Genomic DNA, 23,139 nt, shown 5'->3' with positions numbered 1-23,139 from the left:
AGAAACCCCCACAAAACTGCGGAATAGGGTTGTACATTGGTTAAACACGAACAGACCACTGCCCCCTTATCTTGTTGGCAAAATACTTATGATTCGAAGGGTAGCATGGGTCGGTCATTTGGCCAAAAATATAAGGGGCGATTGTATTTTGATCAATTTTAACAACCCTAGAATTGTTGATCATATTTGTAATTGGAGATACCCCAGTGCAGGTGCGACCATTCACTCTCTCCCACTGACTTATTTTTATCCCCCAGGTCATTTTATCTCACAGATAGATGGTTGGACACTAGTGCAGCGGAATAGGAGGGGACCACCTCAGGGGGGATGACTTATGCCCTCCCTTCACTTGGACCTTATCTCCAACCATAACCGTTTTGATTGTTTGGAGGCTGTTGATTGACTCGATGATGGAGTAAGAGTGTTGAACAGTTCCTCTTTCTCTTTGGGCAGTTGCTCTCCCCACTCTTCTGTGTCACCACAGCCCTTGGGCCCTGAGCCTTCAAATTCAGCTCCGGAACCTATGAGGATTGCTAATATTGTTACTAGTCAGGACTTAAGTGAGTCTTCAAAATCAGCTCTGGAACCTATGAGGATTGCTAATATTGTTACTAGTCATGACTTAAGTGTAACTTCATGTGTCCATATTCCCGGTAATCCTCACGTTAATAACCTTAAACTTGTCTCGTGGAATGTGGCAGGTCTGCGAAACAAGCTTTCACTACCGGATTGGAATAATTTCATAGATGGGTATGACATATGTATGTTTCAGGAGACATGGTGTCTCGAACCTTTATATAAGCAGGGATTTTCTTGTTTTTATGTACCTGCTACTACGGTTGGGCGAGGTCGTCCTTCTGGAGGGCTTATGGCATGGGTAAGGGTTGACCTTAACCTTAAGATCACTCATCACACTTGCTCATCTTTGGATGTTATGAGACTTTCCATTAGGGGTATGAATGGTATTCCCACTTGGGAATTCTTTGATGTATATGCTAGAGGCACCCAATGGGGGGCCAAATCTTCCACTATTGCTACCTTATCTGATTTGCTTAAATTGTGTTCTCCTGATTCCTTAGTTCTGGTTGCTGGGGACCTTAATTGTTCGTTTGAGCCTTTGGCAGCAGATGACATTCTTGGGGTGCATGAGGATGATGCCCGATGGGGTATTCCGCCCCTCTTGCTCACGCCTGTGAGGAGATGGTCCCCAGTTGTCATCCAATTAAATGGCCTAATGATTGAAACAGGACTAAGAGCTGTAAATGGTCGCACCATCTCCGATGCTCAGGGGGCAAATACATATAACAGAGTATCGTGTGAAAGTAGAATTGATTATATAATGGTGGACAGGAGAGCATGGAAGTCAGTGGTGGACATGGTCATTATACCGTCAGTGGAGAGCGACCATAACCCCCTGTCCCTTACATTGGTGGACCTGTGGCAGAGAAAGGAGCATACCCCTTCAAATAGTGCGTGGTTAATAACTAAGAGAGTTGTACCATCTAATTGCAATAGATTCCTCAAGTGGCCCAAGTTCAGCATGGACGAAACTAGATTAAGTGCACTGGATGGAATCTTTAGTGAGCAGTCCTTAAGGCTTTCTGCAGTATGTAATGGTGTGGCTGGGCCTGCGGAGGCAGTAACTATTTATACTGATACTATAGATCAGATTGGCAAACTGTTTGTAGTCCCAGTTAAAAAGAGCCCGATAACTGTCAAGCCAGCGCAGAAATGGTTTGATAGTAACTGTAGAATGATGAAAAATAACTTGATTCTTGCTATTAAATCCAGCAATCCAGTTGCTGTTCGGTTGGCCAGACTGCACTATAGACAAGCCATACCACAGCTAAAAGGGAGTGGGAAGAATCTCACTGGGAAAGCCTCAGAGCTGCAAGTAAAACCAAGAATGGGGAGTTGTTTTGGGTCCTAGCCAGAAGATCGAACGGCTGTGACCCGGACCAAACCCCCAACCATATTACAGATAGCGAATGGTTTGAGCACTTTAGTAAACTCTACGGGGGTGTAGAACCGCTCGGAGCCCCAGGGCATTTGAGCGGTGCCCTGGCTACTGGTTCTGGACAGGCTCCCCTCATTAGAGTTGATAAGAAAGAAGTGCTGGCTGCAATATCTAAGATTGTACCTGCTAAAGCCCCAGGGCAGGATGGTGTACCGGGCGACCTTTTTAAAGCCAATCCTGAAGGTTGGGCCTCTTACTTTGTAAGCTTTACGAATGCACTGTTGGAAGGCTCACCTGTCCCGAACTCATGGAAGGCGGCCGAAGTTATCCCCATATACAAGAAGGGCCACAGGGTGGACCCTGCCAACTATCGCCCAATCAGTCTTATAGACGCGGGGCAGAAATTGGTTGGCAGGGTACTCTTGGAGAGGATTCTTTCCTGGGCTGATGAGAACAACACCATCTCATCCTTCCAGGCGGGCTTTAGGGCCTGCACAAGCACGATAGATCAGGCATTTAGGCTGGTACTTTTACATTGGAAGGTGGTTACCATTGGCAAAGGCGGTCTTTATTTGGCATTCATTGGCTTAAAGACCGCCTTTGACTGGTCCCCCGAGACCGCCTATGGCTGATCCTGGAGGAGATGGGGATTCCCTTACCCATTTTGAATCTCCTGGCACGCATGCATGATGGTACCTACGCCCGTATTAGATGGGGATCACAGGAGCAAAAAACGGATAAAATCCCTGTTAACTGAGGGGTACGCCAGGGCTGCGTACTATCCCCGACACTTTTCACGCTATTTGTGAATGGTGTAGTCTCTTTTTTGCTGGAAATTAACGCTGATGCCCCGGTCTTGGCGGGTGATAAAGTCCCCGCACTTCTCTTTGCTGACGATACATTGTTGGTTTCAAAAACTCCCGCAGGATTGCAGAAGCTGCTGCATCGCTTTTGTCTGTTTTGTAAGCTCAGGGGTCTTGTTATAAATACCTCGGAAACTAAGCTCCTCTATTTTAACCCGAGTAGGTCGTCCAGAGCCACCCTTTCCCTGGATGGGGTGCCATTGGAACGTGTAAAAGAATTCGACTACTTGGGAATTAGAATTTCGGACAAATTGAAATGGCAGCCACATATTGATAAAATGGCATTAAGCCAAAAAAGGGTGGTTGGAGTATTAGGGAGAGAACACCGTCCATCCACCTCCAAGCCCATTGCTCCTGCTTTGAACATCTACGCTGCAAAAGCTGTAGGGTGCGCCCTTTACGGCGCAGAGCTTTGGGGCTTTGACTGTGTTGATGCTTTAGTCACTGCAGAGAACAAGTTCTTTAAGGAACTGGTATCGCTCCCGAGGGGTACTCCCACCAAACCACTCTTGAGTGATCTGGGTCGCCGCTCTATTAAGGATCTAGCCACTCTACGCCCCCTTTTATATTGGGCTCGGCTATGGCGGACCCCGGAGCTCTCAAGGTATGTAGATGGTTTAAGAGAAGTCATGAACCTTCATGGAGCCCACAAAATCAGTTGGATTAGAAATATAAAGAAGCTTCTGCTTGTAACGGGCTTGCCAGCTGATTGGGAGCCTGGGGTATCTTTATCAAAGGCTGAAACCAAGCGAGCCTATTGGACATGGGTTGACGATCAAGAGCAGAGGGACCCAAACCTAGGTAGGCTAACTGAGGCATTTCGACTGCATAAATTAAAGCCTCGCCTGGGGTCTTACTTAGATTTTATTAAGAAACCAAGAGATAGATCCCTTTTCATCCAGTTTAGGTTGGGAACACTCCCCCTTCACAATCATACCTGTAAGTGGAAGCCCCCGCACCAAACTTCTCCTGACTGCCCAATCTGTGAAGGTGTCATGGAAAATATCCCTCATGTCTTTTTTGTATGCCCAGCCTATGCAAAACCCAGACAGAAATGGCTCAAACCTGTGTGTCTGTTGCTTGGAACCAGGGACCACTCCGCTGCACTTAGAATACTTAAGGCTGATGCTAGCACAACCTTAGTGTGTGGGGTGGCCAAATTTCTTAGTTGGGCCTGGATGATTAGGCAGAAGGCTACTAAATGATTTAAGTTTTAGCTGAATCTTTTATATGTTTAAATCTTCACAAAGCTGCTAAAGTTTAATATATTCTTAACCTATTTATTGTGATACAAAAGGTCTTTTACTATAATCTTTTTAAAATGTATTGTTAATGAATTGTGATTTTATATTTTGATGTGCTTTTATGATATTCTGTATATCGAATAAAGCTTTGATGATGATGGTATTCTTCTACAAATTAAGCACTGTCTTTAATCTACACGATGGTCTCCTGGCTCCTCTCCTCACTGGCTGACACCAGCCTGTTTCTACAGAACATTTACATGTTAAAAATGTATATAACATAGATGTCAATGACCTAAGATGGAGCAAGGTGGAACTGTAAGGGTTGAGAGTTCCTGAACATGGCAATTGGTAGCAGTGCAGGGCTTTCTCATTCCTGTCATGAGACTGCAGGGAAAATGCAGAGGGGTTAAATGTTACTATATTTGGCATGGAACAGCAATTGTTAATTGGAGTTGATGTGGATGTTCTGCACTTACCAAGAAAAAGCAGAAGCAAGATGAGAGAATAAATGAATGAATGCATGAATGAGAACATTCACACAATCTATCATCCAATTGTAGTACCGTTTCATATAATAAGGTATTTCCTGTTTGTGTCATAACAAAGTGGGGAATGTTGATGAATATTGTTCACACAAGCAAATGAAGTGCACATCACAGACACAACAGACACATCGCTGACAGTGGTAGCAGTGGTGGCTCCTCAAGGGAGTGCTGCGGGGCAGTGGGGCAGGGCGGGGGAGGGGCAGGTTGTAGGATTGTAAACTGCTGCATACGGCCGAACGGAGTTAAGTAAATAAATAAATAAAACAAATTACATTGTGCGTGCTGCAACGCCAAATGGCGATGCAGAGCGTGCAATGTAATTCGTTTTATTTATTTATTTACTTAACTCCGTTCGGCCATATGCCGGAGTTTACTACCCCCACCCTGCCCCTCCCCGTCCCGCCTTACCACCCTGCAGTACTCCCTCGAGGAGCCGCCACTGATGGTAGTGAGAGCTCGCGTGTAATCTTGTGCCTACAACCATGAAGAAGACTGCAAATGGCTGTGAGGGAATGTGGGCAGTATAATGGTGGCGCAGTTACCAAGCCAAGTGGTGGAATTTGTTTTTTACAACACGCGTTTGACTGATTTGGAGAGCTCGATTGGAAGCCAGTCAACAGTGGCTCTTCTGCTATGGTGGAGTAGTGTCGCCCCACCTCCTACTTCCCCACCAGCTACCCCAAATCCTGCGGCAGGCAAGGAAAAATAAAATGATAATAAACATGTTTTATTATAGTTTTATTTTTCCGTTTTCCAGCTGAGTCTTTGGGGACGGGGGGGGGGGCAGGGGAATGACAGTCACTGGAGGGGGGTACACTAAAGCCGTCTCCAACCCAAGCTGCTTTGCTAGGTTGAAGACTGCAGGCACAGGCTCCCAGTCTCACTGGGAGCGCAAATTCAGGGTGCTCAGGCCAATCCTGACGCTGCACTCATGCATGAGAGCAGCGTTAGGACTGGCCTCAGAGGAGTCTGGGAGCCTGTGCCTGCAGTGGACTGGAGCAGAAGAGCACGATGCGGCTGGCAGCAGGAACGTTATTTTCTAAAATGTAATGTTTTTTTTTTATTTGTTGCCCGTTGTCCCCCCCCCCCACCCTTTCCCTTTTACCCGCCACCACTTTTCAAGGACACCAGCTGCTACAGCAACCAGTGCCCATATTAGGTTGTTCAAGCAACGAGAATTAACAAAAATACTTCTAAAACTAGTATAAAGTGAAAGGAGAGACAACTCTAAGGAACAGAAAAAAATCACCGTTCCGAATATGCTGTCAACCGCTGAAATCATATCAAAACTCATACTAAGAAAGAAACAAAGGAAACTAAATGGTTAAGAAGAGGATTCGGAGAGTAAGGTCATCCTATGGACAGATCTAATGAAAAGTGAAAGACAGTCATATTCTTTTAAGGATAGGATAAAGGAACACCCATGTTGGGTTCTTCTTTACATCTTGACGTCGTGAAGCAGTAGACAGACCCCTTCACACATTCCGTTGCCTGCTTCCCAAAGGGGAGTAGATGATTCTACAGAAGATAGTAGTTCTACCTTCACCAGAGCCAGGGAGCTGCAAGATGCACGCCAACTTGGAGGCAGGTGGGTGTACTTAATGAATGCTTTTAACATACGCCTAGAAAGGAGTCAGGGTGTTGGTGGTTGGGCATGCCTGCTCCCAGGTAATAGTAGTCCCATCTCCTTCTCTCTCTGGCAGATGTATTCCCTGATGACAAGAGCAGAGGACATGGCTACGATCACCCCGCTTCCCATGGCACCATGCCAGTTGTTAGGATTACATTTGTTTTGAATCTCCAGGATTCCTCCCTTGCTCTGTAATGCATGCAAGACAGTGCTGGTGGGAATCCTTGACATTTCCCAGTGTCCAGGGTGATAGTCGCCTTGAAGTAGTGTTTGCCTGCTCATTGGTGCAGCAAAGGTGCCTTGGGCCCCAATGAAAGTATTGAAAACGTGCTTCCTGGTTCGGTAGTGAAATCAACCACAGTTGGCGCGCAGTGGGCCCCTATGAGTCCTGGCTCTCGTGCCATTGCACTTGCTGCATTATTGGTAGTGAGTGGCACATCAGCTACCAGCCAGGAATGAGTTTCACCAGGTTCACATGGGAATATCAGTGTGGTAGAGCTAGCACTGCCATAGTACTATCTGTCACCACCCTCCATTTTCCCGCTAAGTCTTGCTGACCCTGTAATTGAGCCACAATGATGCAGTTAGTAGATCCTTGCCGAGTGGTGGTGGAGATTATGCCTGCTCGGTGTTAGTCCCTCTCCCCACATCTAAATAGGACCATAAATACCTCAGAAATAGTCAACACTTGTATAGAGAACTTGTATGAAGAGTTATCGACATTACCAGAAAGCCACATAGGCTAAGATTGGAGAAACTGTCTCCTAAGCAAGTGAAACAAGCATTGGCAGAGCCAATAGGTCCCGCTTTTGGGACCTTATATAAGTGTTTAGCCATGCAACAGTTGATGTTGTTGCACCAAGGATATCCAGCACAATATCCTTGGTACAACAACATCAAGTGTTGCATGGCTAAACACGTATAAGGTCCCAAAGGCGAGACCTATTGGCTATACCAATGCTTGTTTTATAAAGCAATAAGCTCTTTAAAAGGCCCTCTGCTGTCCGGAAGGACCAAGCTGCAATAATGACTCCCTTCGGCAGGCCCTGGAGGGGCACCGCGAGAGACAGTCTGGAGGTCACCGCGGCTGCACCTCCGAGGCGTTTCTGCTGGAAAACTGAGGCTTCTCTGTCACGGCGTGTATTCTTTACAGCCCCGGAGATGTCAGAACACATGTCTGGTTTTATACAGTAATGGGCTTTTTAATTGTCTCGTTTCGATGGAGCGTGACCATGCAGCGAGGTGATTGGTTCTAAGGATGAAGGGCCGAGGAGGTGCTGCAGGTTGTTATGTCTTATCATGGTCGATGCTTCTAGAACGTCCATGGTGCGCAAAGGCGCTTCAAAGTGCTGAGTGGAGAATGGCAGAGGAAAGGTGGAGACAAGAGAGGGAAGGGAAGAACATAAAGGGTGGATACAACATGGAAACCGGGGAAAGGGGAGCGTGGTTTATGCAGTGGGGGTGCGTGCTAAACACTTGGAATAGTTCAGCCCAAATACTGCCCTAAAGAAATCAATATGTGGAAATAGGGGTGGAAGCAGGGGACATGGAGGGAAGTAGGGGATTAGAAAAAAAGGCAGAGGGACAGAAGGAACGAGTGGTGCGGGCGAGCAACCCACCTCTCTTTCCTTCTTTCATTTAGTTGCTTCCGTGTGAAATGGATCCAACAAGCATTTTATACAGTATTGGGCTTTTTTAATTGTCTCGTTTCGATGGAGCGTGACCATGCAGCGTGGTGATTGGTTCTAAGGATGAAGGACCGAGGGGGTGCTGCGGGTTGTTATGTCTTATCATGGTTGGTGCTTCTAGAACGTCTGTGGCATGCAAAGGCACTTCAAAGCACTGAGTGGAGAACGGCAGTGGAAAGGTGGAGACAAGAGATGGAATGAAAGAACAAAAAGGGTGGATACAACATGGGACTCGGGGAAAGGGGAGCGTGGCTTTATGCAATGGGAGTGCGCGCTAAACGCTTGTAATAGTTAAACCCAAATATTGCCCTAAAGAAATCAATATGTGGAAATAGGGGTGGAAGAAGGGGACACGGAGGGAAGTAGGGGATTAAAAAAAAGGCAGAGTTACAGAAGGAATGAGTGGTGCGTGCGAGCAGCCCACCTCTCTTTCCTTCTTTCATTTAGTTGCTTCCCTGTGAAATGGATCTCCAACAGCGCGACGCGGGAAGCTTTATAATAAGAGAGGCTGATGAGGAGGGAGTGGGAGAAGGGAGGGGTAGGGAAGGGGATTCATGCGCTGTAAGGCTTAATGAGACATTACAGAAAGCCAGATGGCCTGTGCACGTGCACACGCGCGTAACCGCACGCTGGAGGCCGGCAAAAGCCTTTGGGTAGCACTTTGAAAACCCAGTTACTAAATGTCTCGCCAGGTCAGCGCATGCACTAGCTCAGGCGAGACCTAAAAAGGAATTCACCCTTTCCAAAGACAAAGAAACACAGTATAATCATTGTAGGAAATTACCAAAATACAGAATAGTAAGGGAACTCTATATGATATAAGACCTAGCTTAATGTTTTGATGGATGTTTTTTCTTTCATTGGTCTATAAAACGTTTTGCATGTACTTGCACAAACGAAACTCCTGGGGTTGAATAGTGACTCTTCTCTTATTTGCTTTATTTTAAAATGCAGCAAGAGCACCTAGGAGACATCTGCTTCTCTTTGCGATACGTCCCAAGTACCAGCACATTGACTGTGGTTATTCTGGAGGCCAAAAACCTCAAAAAGATGGACTCTGATGGGCTTTCTGGTAAGTGCTTGAGAATGCTCCGGGGTCTGAAGTGAAGCAGTTTGATCAACAGAAGTCCTTTTCAATATTTTCTCTGTCTAGCCCCATGAACTGTAGGTTCACCAGCAGTTCCCTGTGAGCTGCTATTTCAGCGCATTCAGTGATTTGTTATTCGGAGCTCTGCTACAAAATTATTTTTATAGGACAGTAGCCAGGCCCTTCTCATAGGAGAAGTAGCGCCATGGGTTTTTGGTTTGTGTATGGTGGTTCATCTTATCTGTGCCCTTTTTGTGCAAGGATGGCTTGATTAGGTTTTATGCAAGCCCAACAACATTTTGGAAGCCATGTATGTGTTTTTTCTTCATGGAGGGATATGTCCCTTATGTCAAGTGGGGTAGTATCTCGTAAAGTGAACCAGTGTCCTTGTCAAGATATAACTGCTTGTAAGGGCAAGATATAATGGGTTTTATATTGACATGACTAGGGCTAATAGCAGAGAAATATGCCAACTGTGAATACATTGTAGATGCTTTTGGTATATATTTCAGTTTGACCACCTGGCAAAGCACATGACAGCTGCAAGGTGAGGCTGTTTAGTGATTGGACCACAAAGAAAGTGCTCCAGAGAAAACGTAATATTATTGCTGCTCCTCTTCTTCGCTAAACATTCTTAGCTGCCAGGCGAGAGGGAGAAGAGACTGCAGAGGCAAGAATGTTTCTCTATATCACCTACTCCTGTTTGGGTGACTCAAAACATAACCAGTCAGAGCCCTCGCCAGAAATGTTAGATATAACTGGAGTTTTCAGAGCTGAGCACCTTGAGCATAAAACAGGAGATACCTGACCCCGCCAAGGACCTTGTGTCGAGTCTAATCCTTGAATTGTGATTCAAGCTTGGCCGGCATATCCTTCCAACTTATCGCTGAAGCAAGAAGGTAACAGGATGCAGATATTTTACTGATTTACAGGCTTTTCTTTACTTGTGTAATATCCTATATGTTGGTTTGTAAATTATCATTTGTATACGGTAAGCTGAGTGTGGTTGCATTTGAGTGTTCTTCAAACCCTCTGCACTGTTGTTTCTTTATCACTTTTTTAAACTGGGAGAGAGACTGGAGTCTCCCTGTAATTGAGCAGAGGGGTCTCTTTCTTGTTAGTATTTCCACCCTTAGAGCCCGTCTAATAAGAGGGAGTCGATGCCCAGAACTGTTTCGAAGGGTGTTAACAGTCCCGAAAAAATTGTCTTAAATATATGTGGGATACCACTGGTATCAGACATATTTAGGATTTGGCTTAGCATTTCTGCGAATTGCACTGGGCAATTTGTTGATAAAAGGGTATGTATCTCCGCCGTTGTCCTTGCAACTTGCAGATCATACGTTTCTTTTGATGACGTCAAGGGCACAGTTGTCTGTAAAAGGGAAGACTTTATTCTGCTTAAAGTATCAATTTGAATAGAAGAGATATTCAAAGAAGGCCACATTTTTGCCTCCATGTCTGGAGTGCTGTTTGGATACAATACTTGCATACAGCAAGTGACTATGGAACTAACGCTCACAAGATAAGCTTTTCCTGGCACCATGCCACAACAGCTGTGGTCCACTATTAGAATATAGCTCCCGTTAGAAAGCCGTCTAAAGAATGGCTCTATTCGTGTTGCAGGTGTGCCATGCTGGTGACATGAAAGGTTATTTGAAGTCCCCTCACAGGCCCCATGCAGGTCAATATCTTGACACAGAAGTATACCGCCTAGTGATTGTTTGCAATTTTTTCGAATAAGAAATACATTCTGTTTCTTTTCACTGTAACATGTGTGTGTATATGGTAATTTCCATGATGACTTAATGTACCCTTTTGCAATTTTCACCCCGAGTGGGCTGGGTATGCTCAGACGTGAGTCCCATGCTGCATATAGCCAGTGTCTAACCCAGGGTGGTGTGGAGTGCAAAAAAACGATGGATTTAGGCCCAGATCCATGTGCTGGGATGAATGTATGACATTGTTCTACATTCTGTCCATCAACTGTGTTTTTTGCAATTTTCACCCCGAGTGGGCTGGGTATGCTCAGACGTGAGTCCCATGCTCTCCACACCACTGGAGTCAAGCTATCCAGGCTGATGAAGGCTGATAGCCAGAAACCGGTCCTTGGATGCTTGATTCCGGTCTAGGAAAGACATGGCTTGGTAGTTCGGACTGGACTGTTCCCATGAGGCACAGGGTCAGAGCTGATTTGCATATAGCCAGTACCTAACCCAGGGTGGTGTGGAGTGCAAACAAATGATGGATTTAGGCCCAGATCCTTGTACTGGGATGAATGTATGACATTGTTCTACATTCTGTCCATCAACTGTGTTAATGTACCCTTTACCCAACCTTTCATACTGGCCCACTGGTATATACTCTTGACAATATTTAAATTGGAAAGTTGTTATCGGAATTGTGATTATACCATGTATTATCCATTCAATGACAGGTCTTTCTGACATTGTCAATGGTAATCTCTCAAGTTTTTCAATACTCAGAATCGTATAGTCTGCTCCTTTTTGTGCCAAACTGATTTGTGTATCAGTAAGGTTAAAGATAGAGAATAATGACGTTGTGTTGATTAAACACCAGGGCACGAAGCCTGAACGCAGATTTTGCAACGTCCAGCCAAGCGGGAAACCTCACTTACAACGAAACTTTTACAACGCACTACCATTACAACGCGGTCATTACAACGCAAACCATTACAACGCATTGCGCTGGGGGGCGCTCTAGGATAGGGAATAGGTTAATTTACTATCCAATAACCTTCCCTAGTGTCCACGGGGACTGGAGTTGGAATAGTAAATTAAACTATTCACTATCCAACACCCAAAAGCGCTATGCATTGTAATGGTATGCAATGTAAAAACCGCGTTGTAAAGGCATGCGATGTAAAAGCATGCGTTGTAACGTCATACATCCAGCCAAGCTGTACAATAGAACGTAATTGGGACTGACCGTGTTGTAACATAAGTAAGTCTTGTTCTATGATATCAATAGCAGAGGATACAATACTGTCCTGTGAATATATTCTGGAGGACAGAGTCATTATCCCATTGTCCACAACAGAAAATGATTTTTCCAAATTAATACGATCAATTTCTCGTATTTTTTCTGCTGTTTTAATTTGCATCACTTTCCAAGCCTCGTTGTAAGTAGCGTATATACCGGCCGCTATGAAACGTTTTTGACGCTGTTTGCGTGGTCCCATTATGAAATCACGCAAGTCAGCACCGTCTTTAAGTAAAGTCAAGTGTTGCTTAATTTCAGCCAGTGAGGATTTTTGTAGCCATTCGAGGCATAGTTTCCCTACACTGTATGTTGTGACTATCCCTGGATGTTGTCTCTGGGAGTATCTTGGGTCTGGCCTGGTCATTTTTAACCCCTGTGTTTTGTTCAGGAATCTATCTTGACAGTTATTTGTGTCTGTGGTCCAGATCAACCATTGTTTCCAATCAGGATGTGTTCTGTTTTGGTTAAAAATATGGGATACGTCTATTTCAACATCTGTAGTGCTATTACTGTCAGGTGTTGGCTTTGGAATAGACGGTTTGGTTAAGTCTTTAATTTTGGCTAGGCCGAGACAGGTTGTCTGTTGAATTGTGTCATTCAAGAATATAATTTGTTCTGGGATCATGCAGGCTCTAAATAATGCTTCTAGACCTTGGACCTGCCAATCTTTGGTACCCCAGATGGTTTATGTTTAAATTTTGTTTTTCCAGAAATCAAAACCAAAAGTAATCATTTTTTCATAAAATGTTTCTGAATAAATCAATTTAGTATTTGTCAGCATTGTTTTTACCCCTGTCTAATTTACCAATTTGAAATAAAACGTTTCTGCATCACTTGTGTTAAATCCTGAGAAGTACGGGAATTTCCCGAAAAATGTTTTTGAACTACCTTTCGGTGGAGTTGCACAATGTTCCCATTGATTATAATTAAAAACATTTCTAGGTTGAGCAGATTTGTGCAAATAGTGATGTGCATAGTGGTTGTAACAATACATTTCTTCATAATTAGATGAACCTTGTAAGTAATCATGTTCTGTAAATTTTGCTGACATTACTAAATCTGACATCATATCATTAATGCTTTCAAAGTCCCAATCATCAGAGAATGTACTCTGTTTTACAAAGTCACTTAAAGAAACCTTAAACTGGTGTGGATATCTCAATAGTTCGACCGGGCCATAGATTTCGTAATCTGTTTTGTCCCATGCTACCCCACCGGGTATTGGATTGGCTGTGACATTCACTGATGATAGTTCTCTTTTCTCGATGTGAGATGACTTGTGTGGCTTTCGGACCAAGTTGATGTTCTGACTTGCTGTGTCCATTGTACTGTATTTTCCCTCAATGAATTTTCCCAAACAAAGAACTATGATGAGCCAAAGCAGGAGGAAAAGTACACCTAACACAATCCAAAATTCAATCCATGGAGAAATCAGATAGGTTTCTTTGAGTTGATGAAAGAGTTCTATTACTTTGTCTTTAAAGGTTTTTGTTGTTGGCTGTTCTTCAGGCTCGCTTGGATCCTCAGAAAAGTCATCGAAATTGATGAAGTAGCCGGATGCAGTTCTGTCAATTGTTTGAATCGCTTCCGAATTTTCATTTGCATTTGGATTTTTCTTTGTTTCATTAGCATAGTCTGAGGCTACATCGTTGTAGACTGGTGTTTCTTGACGAACTGTTACAATTTGGGTTTCAAGAGGCACAAGTTCCATTGCATTGTTGCATAGTCCTTTTTTATTCACTGCAGGTTTATCAAATGTGATTAGTCTCTCAGTTTGAACCTCTTGTATTGTAGCGAGTTTTGGTGTTCTGCTACATCTTGGGAGTCCACTGGGCCTACTACTTATTATTGGCCACATGATTGTGGTTTTACCAGGTCGATGGATACAACTCGGTTCTCCTTTTTACCAGCAAGGGGCGGTAGTACAACTGATCTTGTTCCGCTGATAGCTAAGACAGGTACTGCTTTTCTGTAAGAAGGCCCAAATTCCTTCTTCACCGCGATCTTCTCTCTGACCAGATCCCCAATCTTTGGAATCCAGACAGGCCTTGCTGGGACAGGTGGTTTATCTTCAGTGGCTGTTGGCTGCTGTTTTAGCTTTACGTTGCTCAGGCCTTTTCTTGTTTCATTTAAGTCCTGTAAAATAGCCAAACGATCTTTGATATCAAAGCATTTTTCTTCTACCACTGAAGTCTGACTATCTAAATCCTGAATATGCATTCTAGTCCCGAACAATAGTTCGTACGGGCTGAAACCTTTCAGAGAATTTCTTGGCAGATTATTAAGACTACGTTGGACACTTGTTAAATGTTGGACCTGCCCATCACCCGAACCTAATACCCTCGCCGTTATAGATTGCTTTATGTCTCGATTTTTTCTTTCCTCAATCCCATTTCCCTCAGGATGGAAGGGGCAAGAGTACCGCAATGCAATGCCCATGCTGGTCATGGCCTCCTTATAAGCTCGAGAGTTGAAAGCAGGACCCTGGTCAGAATGTAGCATGCCAATTGCGTATGTGCCGATATAGACTCGCAAATCTTTTATAACAGTTCTGGCGTCAGCCGAGCGCTGGGGGCACATCCAAATGAATCTCGTGCAGGAATCCACTGCGACCATGATATATTTATAGTTGCCATCCCTTTGTAAGGGACCACAGTGGTCCAGGTAAACACACGCTAATGGTTTATCTCAGATTAGATGGGGCGTCTGTGCTGGTCGTTTCACTGTTGATACTTTCATTCTTTGGCATATCTCACATTCTAGAACATAGTTCCTAGTCTGTTTTCTCATACGTGGCCACCAATATCTCTGTTTTAATAACGATATTGTGGCAGAAACGCCGCTGTAATTAGTCCTAACCTGTGTTCCATGTTTGGAATTGCCCTATCCCCCGCTCCAGGGATTCGAGCAAATGGAACATTATTCGCATCAGTTATGTATGAGTACTTACTGGAAAGCCTTTAGGGAGTGATTTTATATCATCTTTTACCGTAGCACTGACAGCTTGCATTATATCGCTGTCTATTTTTGTTTTCGACCGGGTGATAGCAGCTACGGAAGCCGTTTGCACAGCTGCCTTCACGGCCTCATCAGCCAATGAATTCCCCGCAACGTGAACGCCATCACATTGGTGGCTCGGTGTATGTATCACGTGAGTCTTTTGTAGTTCTTTCTGTAAAAGAACTACTTGTTCCCAAAGCGTTTTATGCTTGATTGTGCCACCTTTTGCATCTTTGAAACCGTTTTGAACCCAGTTCTGCAAGTATTCATTATAAGACTGAACGCAGTAATATGAATCGCACACTATTAGTGTGGGGAATTCACGATCAGTATTTTCAAGCGCCATCTTCAATGCTAGTAGTTCAGCTCGCTGAGCTGTACAATCTCCTAGAGATTGGGTTTTAGTGACCAATAGTCTAAATTTTCCTTCGTGCCAACGACCTTTAACAATCGCGCACGCAGCACTGTAAGCTTGTTTTCCCCAAACTGAGGGTTCTGCATATCCGTCTGTATATATTACACAGGCGTACTGTCGTAGGGGCAGAATTTCGATTGGCAGAGGATATTCTTTTTCATACGTTAGATCTTTCAGTTTTTTCATGTTCGGGTCAAAATAGTATTTCACTTTTTCTGTATCAAGAGAATTTTCCCATTATATCCATTTTGGATCTAATGCCACGGTAGTTAAATTGCGTGGGCTTGTTAATGCCTCGAAGGCTGATTCTGCTGTTAAAACAGTTATCTGTCTGCCTTGGGCTTGGGCTTGGTCTCTTTCTTTTGCTACAGCTGTTTGAACCGCATTTACAACATTTTCCGCAAGACTGAATGTTTTTTCAGCTTGTGTGTACAAGTGTGACTTGTAAGCTATTGGTACCTTTTCTCCCTCATTAGAGGTTAGGTACGTGAATCCGCATCTTCCTGGGATGACTCGGATTACAAGGTTGCGTGTGTTATCGTGAGTTTGCAATTTTGTTTTAGCTAACATGTCTGTTTGCAATGATCTCAAAATTTCTGTGTGTTTTTTAGTCCAATTGATTGGTTTAAAATCAGGTTTTATTAATTCATAGAGAGGTTTAACCCTCTCTGCATAATTTAGAATGTAAGTTCTTCCGAAATTCAGGAAACCTAGTATTGATTGTAAGTTCTTCAGCGTTTTTGGTGCTTGGAGTACTGCGCATTTCTCTAAGAAATTGTCCGCTAGGCTTTTGCCTTCACTTGATAATTCATATCCTAAAAACAGGACTGTTAGATGGGCAATTCGTGACTTTTTAAAATTGAATTTGTAACCCTCTGCTGCGAAAGTATTATGGTGTTCACTCTTTTCAAGTGAGTATCCATTCATCATCTGTTAGATAGATGTCATCGACATAAGATAATGCTTCATCATCATATATTTGTAGTAACTCTGTTACTCTTGCTGAGAATAATCCTGGGCTATTCTTGAATCCCTGTGGGAGTCGACAGAAATTATTATGCGATCCCATTATTGAGAAAGCGGTCAAATACCTGCTTTCAGGTGCAATGTTTTGACAAAAGAATCCATTAGAGATGTCTAATGTTGTTTTGTATTTTTTGCGCACCATATTATTCATTAGTGCTGCACTGTGTGAGTTTTGTACTGCAAATGTTTTGCAACACGAGTTAAGGTGTCTGTAGTCCAAAACTAGACGATATGAATCGTCTGGCTTGGAGACAGGAAACAAAGGATTGTTCATTTGCGAGGTGCATGTTTCAATTACCCCTGGTATTCAAGTTGATCTAAGATCTCCCTGACTTGCTTTTTAGCTTCTTGTTTTATTGGGTACTGCCTTTGTGCAGTTGGTTGACATTTTAACTGGATTTTGTGAGGAGGAGAGTCCTCATCCCATCCTACATGATTTCTGTATAATGCAGGAGCTTGGGCTACTGCCCATTTTCTTGCATATGTATATTTTCTATGAATTGGAATATGATTTGAGAAGGCAGGCATAATCATTTCTTCGCCATGAGGGCACTCCCTGACAAACTCTGGTGGCCAGTCTTTCTCAGCTAAAAGGATGTCATAGCCTTTGGAAAGGTTATCCCAATATAGACCCCTTACTTTCCTAGTCTTATCTCCCTTTATACGTAATGTTATTTCGTATGTTTTATGAGGTTTGCTAACTCTGGTATCCGCAGTTTCCACCTGAATGTATTCATTGGTGTCCACTGTCTCCAGATGATTCATCAGGATCTTGCGAGCTATGGTCACTTCTGCTGCGCTGTCTAGCATTGTCTGGGCCCACTCTCCGTTTTTCAGTTGTGTCCTTAGTATCCTCGGCATGTTTAACTATTTTAATACTGGCTACCTTCTTTCTTGGAAATTGTAATTTTTTACTTTGAGGAGCAGGTTCCTTGTCTTTGGACTTGACGTGCTCTTCCCTGTGTTCTGACCGTCCTCTTCTTTCCGATTTCTGTGAGGAAGTCTGAAAAGATCGAGAGGGACGTGTATCAATATCTTGATAGCTATCAGGTTTTTTCAAATTATCCCTATTTTGTAAGGTTGTATCTTTTCTCAGAGGGCTCCCTCTGGGGAGGCTTGTGTCCTTGGTCCGGAGATCTTTCTCTCCGCCGAGGAGACCTTCCTCTGGACTGGAATCTTTTTTCCTTGGGAGTGGATTGTTTATTTCCAGTTTTTTTTTGGAGTGTTTAGATTATTTTTAGTAAATACCTTTTCAGGATCTTCAGTTAGTTGGGGTTTTACTGGTTTCCCACCCAAACTATCTCTTCCTAGTTCTTCCTAGGATTTTTCTATGATTCTGGCAAGTTCAATTGGTTGGTCTGCTATATCTGTTTCTTTCAATGTCTGGCGGATCGCCACAGATGCTGCTTCTCCTTTTATGTTGGCTAATAATATAGCCGAGACCTGCTTGAAGACTTTCAGTAATTTCATACCCAGAGTTAAAGCAGGTTCTGGACCGTATTCATTTTGAATCTGTCTTAGCACATCTGGTATAACCGCCATGGACGGAACACCATGTGTTTTTGTGTAAATGGAAGCAAAGACTGTGCCCCAAGTGTCACAGTCCTCCACATGTGGTGCGATCCCCATTGGAAGACAGATAGTCAGAATTCTGTGTTTCTCAGTAGGGGTAGTATCCGGAAATACTGCCTCTATTTGAGTGATTTTTTGTGCTAACCAGAATGGAATTTGTTCCAGTTTTGCGGGTACTTTGCCAAGACATGATTGTATGTTCTGTGGTGTTATTTTGTTTGTGTTCCCCTGATGAGGGGTCAGCTGTGGAATGTTAATAGCTGGTTGGACTGTTGAAGTCCGCATTACATATTGGACTAATTGTCTATGTATTTTAATCAGTTGTTTTAGCTGTGCTAAAAGTTCTGGTACTGACATTTTTTCGATGTCGGGATGTGGTGTGTAGCTGGCTAGAACCGGCCACGTTGCTCCTGGTCTACCTAGTGGACCGAGCCTGGTGCTGTGATTATTATGTTTTAGGGCGCCTTTAAACCAGAGCAGGTGCTCTTGGTATTTTAGTGGGATTTCTACCTCCTCGAAAGGGGTGTATTCATCCGGAGGTTCCTCTATTTTGTAATAGTGGAAGTCGTGTGTGACAGCGTTTGCTGCTGGAAAGTTTATCCATGAATAGAATACCTCTGTCTGCCGATATTCATGAGCCTCAATTACGAATACGACTATTCCACCTCTTGGTGTTAGTCCATTTTCTATAAGTTTAAGAGTTATAGTTCTTCTTATGTTGACCGGAATGAGTATTGCATTCGGGTCATTCTGTTGGAGAGTTGTGTCTTCCAACAACAGTTGAGACGCTGTAGCATCTCTTTCTTCGTCTCCGTCAGGCATTTTACTGACAGAAGGTTTTTTGCTTGCAGATCAGGTTTCAAGGAAACAAAGATTAGGTGCACAATATTTATGAACACTGTATCCTTCAACGTTGACTATACCAAAAACTATACATAGAAATCTCTTTCTACTAAGTTCCGGCAGATTTTGACCTTTTACCCACTCCAGACGTCTTTTGGAGTATTTACGGGAAAAAGGGTCTGTGTGAAAAAGCACAACTGAGTTACTCTAACGTCTTGCATTAGATTTATCGCCTTACCAAACGTTGGGCGCCATGTAGTGTAGTTCCTATATTCCCAATAGGCTCTGCGCATTGGAATAATATATTCAGTAGTGTAGATGTAGGACTGAGGTCGACTAAGTCTCTACTGACTATATTAGACTTAAGTTTTTGCCAGCTAGCTCAGAGGTCACTAGAAACTTTCTCGAATAAACGAGGAGGAGTTTAACCTCCCTGGATAGACAAGAAGGGATTAGCTTCTGACAACCATATAACATGACAACTTTGCTCCCTCAGAATAAGAGTGTATCTCTAGAGTCGTGTGAAAACAATAGACAGCTATTTCACTCAGTCAAGTGTGCATACTTAGTTTCACCAGAGTGCGGAGAAACGAAAGACGGGCGTTTTCAATAAAAGGTGTAATTTATTGAGCAGTCTTCTTCCTCATACAAGAGAAATGAATTGCCACAATGCAATACTCATAGTAAAGTAAAGTGCGTACAGTAAAAGGAGGATTAAGAAATAATACTGTAAAAGCATTGATATGGTTTCTTAGCCATATGATACTTTAAAATAGATAAAATATATACATACTTATATACATTGACTAACGTACTCAACTGGTGCTTCTAAATACGCCTACCCCGGTGTACCTGACCTACGCCTAATACGTGGGAAGGAGTAAGTAAGTAGCAGTTTAAGTTAAGTTTGTTTTTGCCAAGAATCTGACTCAAGAATTCTCTCTAAGGTGTTAGTCAGCTCTGTACCTGGGTATTAGAAAGCAGGAGGTCTTGTATCTCTCTCTCAGGACTGGATATCCCAGTAACCCGCGAAGGTATCTGGAAACACCGGAGCTGGATTTCTCGGCAGGAGAAAAGACAGCGTCTCTCTCAGTGCGTCAAAAGAGGAGGGGCAGCGTCCGTGGGCTCTCGCATCAGCTGGGCTCTCGGGCAAGTAGATAGCTGCTCTGCTCCAAAACCACCACCGTGTGTTTGCTTAAGGCAACGTTGGTATATTTATACCTGAAAGGTGCCGGGTTTGATGTAAGGTTGGACATAAGACGTCAATAAAGATGTCACTAAGAACTGGCCATTCTTACAGTGCTTTACAGGAGTTCGAGGATGAAATCAAAACAAAAGCAAGGGGTATTTCCCAGGTTGCTGGAGGTTTGGATTGTTTAGAGAACTCGTTGTGCTTTCTAGGGGGCCGGGGAAGTAGCCTTGCTTAATGTGACAGCATGTGCTACGACTGAATATGGATATGATTATTATGCCGTTATAGGGATATTATTGATTATAACCGAACAAGGGCATAAAATAGTAATATCGATTTAGGCTCCTGGATAAAAACACAATAGTGGAAGAGTAAGGATGGGTTGCGGTGGGGGAAGACTCTTCAAAATGAAATTGTAATGCAGTGGTTTCAGAGACTAGAATGAAAAAAAACTGTATAATTACTTTGTAAAAAGAAAGAACAAATGCTGGCTGGTGAACACACCACAGTCAACTTAATGATTTACCTGGAAAAACAACAAAGAGAAATAAAATATGCAAAAAAAAGTTCAGTAAAAAAAGATCCTAACTCTGAAAATGTTTTTATAACATGAACTAAGCCATAGAAGGACTACTAAATGCTTTGCCAAGAAAAATCACATATGTAAGCGAAAGGAATGAAAAAAATAATCTTACTATTGCGTCAAGAATTTTCAATTCTATTAAGGACACGGAGGGGAGGATTATGGTTCTCTTTCTCTACTGAGGAAAACACAGCAGCCAATCAAACTTTTAACTATGTAACCCATGAGCACTTCCAGCCCCTACTTTACACCAATCACAGGGGTCATGCCTGAGTATAAATGGCCACAGAACCTTAGTCCATCCTCTCTCTTTGTGAAAAAACAACTTAAGTTCTCAAAAACCTTGAATTGGTAAGAACGTAAATTAAATAGCCACAGGACCACTCCACGGGCCAGCTCCAACAGGCAAAGCTGAACATCCTTCGCACGAACAGATACAGTGTCAGCCTCATATCAGACCACTTCAAGTTGCTTTGGCATCCGTCCCTGAAAATGAAATAAAAGCCATAATATCCCTCCTCCATGAACTTCTTCTCAAACACAGGGGGTAATCATACAATAGTCACTGTAAGATGAACAGCTATAACATAAATACCTATGCATCAACCTGAACATGAAAACATCATATAACAGTATGTCAATATACCACATCCTAGGTTGGGATAATCCTCACCTCCGTCTCCTTAATAGAATAGAACATTTTTGACATGATAGCTAGAAATGTTTTTATTCTGTATGGAACAGAGGCTTCGAATTATGCTAGTTTATGGTTGAGCCACCACATTTAATGGAAAATCTACAATTGACTTATGACAAAATACTTTAAAAGTCAGAAGACCAATCAGCTGCAGCCATAATGTCCATCAGACGAGAACCAGTGGAAAAGCCTTCAGAGTCCATAGCCCCCCTCACTGAATGAGTTCTGAAAAGGGGAGACATCAATTCCAGCTTCAGACAACAACCATCTAACCCAACGGGCCAAGGTAGCCAAAGAGACTGGGCCGAAAGGTTTCTACAAAGAAATCAATAATGGTCCTGAAGTACTACAAAATAACAAGGGCTATACCTACCAATATCCCAATCCCATTTCCCAATAATCAGTCAATTGGCAGTGAAGAAGGTTCAATCGTTTATTAAGCAAAAAATACTCTATAGAGGAGCCTCTCCAACCCTCACCCTCAGGTGCGCGGAGAAGACTGCTGGCTCGTATTCAAACACGCGATTATATACCTATTGGTTCAACACACATAATTATTGTAAAAGAAAAAACACCAGTTGGCCCTCGAGCTCCAGGAAAGGACCATATATGGCACACATGATTAGTTCAAAGCTTAACTATTTATTACTGGGAAGGTCAGGAGGAGTGACTCCCTTTCGTCTTGGTGCCCGGGAGTGTAGGCACGGCCCCTCGAGGAATGTGCTTATCGCACCCATAGCCAGATGCAACCTTCATTCCCTGGACAGTAGAGAAAACAATCTGCTTTAAGCTGCTCTCAGTAACTCAAATGAACTGGGGCTTGACAACCGCCGAAGAGTATCACGTGATTACAGCCCTTATTCGAGCAAATGTTCGAAAATGGTGTCTGTATGGTTTTTCAGCCTGCTCCCGTTATCAATGGATATGCTAGGAGTAAACAAACACTGTCCTTCCTACACAGCATATATGTATATATCAGAAGAAAAGGTACATGTAGATACATCATGCTAACATAATATGGGTCCAATACTCCTGATGTAGGAAATCTAATTTTTATCCCTCAGAACGGCCCTTTTAGCATGATGTAGCTAACTAAAGCAGTTAATCTTCGAATATTCCTTCATCGATCTGCATTAGATCTTTGAACTCCTGCTGAACTAACTGAGCCTGGGGATGGACCGGCCAAGGAGGAGGTGAGTTTAGTTGCACAATAGGAGCAACATGCAGGTTCACATTGTACACAAAGGCAACATGTGAATATGATACTGGCTAAGCCTGCCAATACCATAAAATTTTTCCATCCCCAGGTAAACAACAGACCCCAGAACCAACCAGAGAGAGACCATGTACCAGGGTCTGTATGTATTTCGGAAGCCAAACGATGTAGCTTCTGGATAGCCAAAGGAATGGAGGGGGCAGAATCAGGGATATAAACACAGCAGGAACTGCCGATCACACGGCATGCTCCTCGATCTGCCAAGATAACGTCTAAAACCATACGGTTTTGAAGCGAAACGAGCCTGGTCGCCAGGAGCTCTACTGTTATATTAGTCAATATTCCTGCAGTAGTGTTAATTACCCCTTCAACTACTCCGGACTATTGCCTTACTTCTTTGCTGGTAATTCTAGGCCCCCAGATGGGCAACACTCCTTTTATAATGTCAGTGAAATGCTGTAGTGGAGTATAGTCTGATCTATACTGGCAGTATCTATCATTCTTTTATTTCTTCCAACAGGTACACTTCGTTTATCTAAGCGGTGATCCTTGTGATAATCTGAAGGGGCAATATA

General features: G+C 43.3%; 1 protein-coding gene across 2 annotated transcripts in view; it reads left to right on the top strand.

Annotated features, from left to right (window-relative positions):
- SYT8 (synaptotagmin 8) overlaps positions 1-23,139 on the top strand; it is a 259,634-nt gene that overhangs the window by 214,003 nt on the left and 22,492 nt on the right. For both annotated transcript variants that reach the window (XM_078682752.1, XM_078682751.1), the window contains exon 7: positions 8,885-9,002. In XM_078682752.1, the coding sequence (XP_078538878.1) occupies positions 8,885-9,002 (118 nt within the window). The remainder of the gene's footprint in view (positions 1-8,884; positions 9,003-23,139) is intronic.

Source organism: Lissotriton helveticus, chromosome 3_1 (assembly GCF_964261635.1).
Source record: "Lissotriton helveticus chromosome 3_1, aLisHel1.1, whole genome shotgun sequence".
Taxonomy (NCBI): Eukaryota; Metazoa; Chordata; class Amphibia; order Caudata; family Salamandridae; genus Lissotriton; species Lissotriton helveticus.
The sequence above is the reverse complement of the archived record's forward strand: the minus strand, read 5'-3'. Positions and strand labels throughout refer to the sequence as shown.